The sequence below is a fragment of the Phocoena sinus genome, chromosome 12 (genome assembly GCF_008692025.1).
Source record: "Phocoena sinus isolate mPhoSin1 chromosome 12, mPhoSin1.pri, whole genome shotgun sequence".
Taxonomy (NCBI): Eukaryota; Metazoa; Chordata; class Mammalia; order Artiodactyla; family Phocoenidae; genus Phocoena; species Phocoena sinus.
In genome coordinates, this window is record NC_045774.1 from 90126081 (window position 1) to 90130158 (window position 4078).

The window sequence follows — 4078 nt, forward strand, 5'->3', positions numbered from 1 at the left end:
CTGGTCAGAGAAGATGAAAGACATGAATTTCCCTTTATGATGAAGGCTAAAAGGATGACTTGGGTACAGAGGAGCTGGCAGTGGCTTCCTGCTCTTCAAGCACAGCACAGGGCTCTGAGGAACCCGGGAACGGGAGTGGACAGACCTGCCGGTACTTCCTGTAGCATGTTGGGCAATCACCTAGCAGCCCTGACTCTCCCTTTTCTCACTTCAAAAGTAAGACAGTACTTAACTCATTAAGTAATTATGAGAATTAAACTAAATGATTTAATATAACTAGAACATTTAGTAGAGATCATCGTCATTTTTGATAAAAGGTATATATTATCAATTTTAAGCTTCTAGGCCCTTCCCTAAGGAGAAATTATTCTCTGCTTAGGTTGTTTGTGATTGTCCTGTTAGAAAAGCAGCTGGATGTTATTTATAGGAAAAAGCCTTTCTGATGCACAATTTGGTTAGTTGGTCACAAAAATTTAAGAATTATGAAAATATTTAGAGTTTATAAGATTCAGTGCCTTCAAAGAAAGTAGACTTTTTTTTTTTCACCTTCAGATCTGGTTTATTAGTAGAGTTGGTTACATTCAAAGGCTGTGGCTTGTTAGATATTTTTCTCTAGAGACTAAGCCCCCACCTACTGAAGAGACAAGCCATCACCAAGGACCCAAGGTGAGACAAGTCTCTGGATGTCTCTGCCTCTGCAGTTCAATCCCCTGGGTAATCACCCCCCAGGTAGCAATGGGAATGGGGCACTGAGGGTTGGGATGTAGGCACTGGGCACCAGCAACCTAGGCACCTGTGCCCCACAGACCAGTTAGTGGGCATCATTGAGCTGCCGTGCAACATCCAAGATGTTCTTGGCTCCTTTGTTCAGCAGCAAGGTGGCCAGGCTGATGCCCAGGCTCTCAGCAGCCAGCTGGGCTTGTTGTGGAATGTTCTGGGCAGTGATGCCCACCAGCTGTGGATCATCCTCAAGGCCATCTTCATGCTGGGCAGGGACATGGATGGTGGCCTGCATGGTCTCTTGCATGTTACCTGTGCCATTCAGACTCCAGACTCCTCCAGTCAGGTAGAGTTGCCCATCCTTCATAGCTGTATGCTTTGCCACTGGCACACTGCAGCCTCCTTCCAGGTGCCTCAGGAAGGCCTGTTCAGCAATGCAGTGAAGCAGAGTCTCAGGATCATGCAACACACCCACCAGATCCAAGACGTCCTGGTCCTTGGCTTGAACTTCCACTCCTAGAGCCCCCAACCTGCACTCCTCAGGGTGCAGGATCTGTCCCACCTGGCTCTGCCAGCCCATGCACTGCAGGACAGCTGCAGCCAGGATGATGGCACTGAACTCCTGCAGCTCATCCAACTTCCAAGGCCGTGTGTTGAGGTTTCCCCGAATACTCTTGAACTCCAGATGTGGGAACTTTCTCTGCAGCTGGGGCTGCTCTCTGCAGGGAGCTAGGTCCTTCAGGGAGTGAACGACCAGGTCCACTTCATTCCTCTCCAGTGCGTGTTCCAGCTCCTTGGTAACTCTCCAATCTTAGAGAGAGCTGTATCAAGAATCTTGTCCCCTGTGGTGGACACAGCAATGATTTCAAACTGCAGGCCTGGGTATAAGGCTTTCAGCATTGCCACCACACTGTCCATCTGTATGCGGGCCAGCTGGCTCTTGCGGGTACCCACGCGAATCACTCTCATATTTGGACTGTTTTCTTCCTGCAGATAAAGTCCCGAGGTCACAGTCCCCACTGCTCTTAGTGTTCCTCAACACCTTATCCAAGAACCAGAATCACTGGCTTGGAAGAAAGGAACCTCAGCCCCTGGCCTGTGGCCAGCTGAGCCTCAGAGTGGGAAAGCAAGTAGATTTTAAAAAGTGTCCCTGGGCTTCCCTGGTGGCGCAGTGGTTGAGAGTCCGCCTGCCGATGCAGGGGACACGGGTTCGTGCCCCGGTCCGGGAAGATCCCACATGCCGCGGAGCGGCTAGGCCCGTGAGCCATGGCCGCTGAGCCTGCGCGTCCGGAGCCTGTGCTCTGCAACGGGAGAGGCCACAACATTGAGAGGCCCGCGTAACCCAAAAAAAAAAAAAAAAAAAAAAAAGTGTCCCTCTGGGACTTCCCTGGTGGTCCATTGGTTAAGACTCTGCACTTCCACTAAAGGTGGCACAGGTTCAATCCCTGATCTGGGAACTAAGATCCTACGTGCCTCGTTTCACAGCCAAAAACAAACAAACAAACAAACAAACAAACAAGTAAATAAATAAATAAATAAAATAAAATAAAAAGTGTCCCTCAAGGCTTTCCATCTTCTCCAACACAAGGAATTGCTGCACATATTCTGATGACTGTCTCAGGCAGAAAGAGTCAACTAACAGAAGATGTCATAGAAACACATCATACTCTTGTACGGCACATGTATGTAATGTTGTCATTGTAAAAATTTAGCTTTTACTGATGTAATACTTGCTTCTATTTATCCCTCCTTTTAGTGGCATCATGTCTTATTCACTTTTGTACACTAACACTATGTCTGGTATTTAGTAGGTCATCAATATCGATATGATATTCTTGCTGAAAAAAATAAATGCACAAATAAGTAAGTAAAAGGGTACAGAGATGACCACTATCCTTTACGGACACACTTGGACATGTTTCCTGTAACAGCAACTAAACTATTTTCCTCCATGACTTAGTGACTAAAACCACCAGCTTTCCCCTCCACTGCTGCCGGGAAGAACTGTTTGTTACTTACTCATACCCTAACCCCTTTTCTCACTGCACGATAACCCACCAACCTGCTGAGGAGGGCTAGCAATTATAAAACAGCAATCAATCTTTTAGTACAGTGATGGTTTTCAACTGTATTTTGAGGGATATGAGCTTTTGAGGTTGCTCAGAGGCCAAGTTGATCCAGAATACAATGCAGGGAGATAAGGGGAAAGGGGCTGAGGAGAAGTCCCAGCTCATGACAGCTTCACCTCATCTCCTCTGCTTTCATCTTTTTGTATACATTGAGGCTACATGCAAGATTCTGCTTGAGGTACAGGATGCATTACTTAAAAAGTCTGAAGCCTGAGTTCATGATTATACAAAGTATTAAATAGAAAGATTTACCTTCTGGAGTCAATGCAAGAAGACAAGCCTGAGTTGTCCTAACACCCAGGCTAACTTCTGAGTCACCAAAGCAAAACATATTAAAAGGTAGTGCTGAGAGATAATCCTGGCATATCTGGATGTCTTCTGAGCAAAAAGCATTGATAGTTTTGTTCAAGGAGATTTGCAGATCTTCTCCAGGCAGGGAGAAGGTTTGTTTATTCTCCAGGATAATGAAGCTAGTTTCCTTCTATCCTTGGAGATAGTCCAGGATGATAAAAATGATACCTCTCTCTGAGTCAGAAGATAGATTTGTTTCCTGATCAGAATAATAAAGATATTGTCCTCTCTCTGTAGGGGTGGATGGACAGGTTTACTAACAGCTCCTTTAATAGATTGGGTTTTTTTTCTAAGTGTGAGCTTCCTTGCTATGACACAACTGTCATAACTGTGCGTGCAGTGTCTACCTGGCCAGGACACTGGGCATGAAACTTGGGGGGAAAGAGAAACGAATGTGAAGATGAAGCTCATGCCGTCTGCTCTGCCAAGTGTCACAAACTGTACAGATTCAGGTGGGCTCATCGTCTCCTTACTGGCTGCATACACAGGAGTCCAGCAAGCTGACCCAGCAGGACATACTTGGCTGCTTGACAGGTGGGACCTTCACTGACCAAAGTACCTTACCTGCAAGGTCCATTCCCACTCTTACCTATGCTGGGAGAGCCCTTAGTCATGTGATAGACTTTAGTAAGGATTCATTCACGCCTTTGAGTTAACTATGTACAACTATGTTCAAAACAAAATTATTATTATTGTTAATATTTCTCTTCCTGCTATCTTAAGGAGCAGTTTTTAAAAAAAAATCTATCCACCAAAGTAAATATTTTGTACATGAGACCCTCATCAGCTTTTAAAAACAATGTTCAACTTTTATTGAATATAAGAATCACCTAGAGAGCCTGTTACCAAAGCAGATGACTGGGTCCCATCCCCAGGGA

The 4078-nt window shown here is 45.5% G+C and overlaps 1 protein-coding gene across 1 annotated transcript; it reads right to left on the minus strand.

Moving 5' to 3' along the window:
- Positions 1-796: 796 nt before the first annotated feature.
- Positions 797-1701, minus strand: LOC116763572 (porphobilinogen deaminase-like). The gene is given in 2 exon segments (XM_032651488.1): positions 797-1521; positions 1524-1701. Coding segments are annotated over 2 exon segments (876 nt in total). The 5' UTR covers positions 1690-1701; the 3' UTR covers positions 797-811.
- Positions 1702-4078: the final 2377 nt, after the last annotated feature.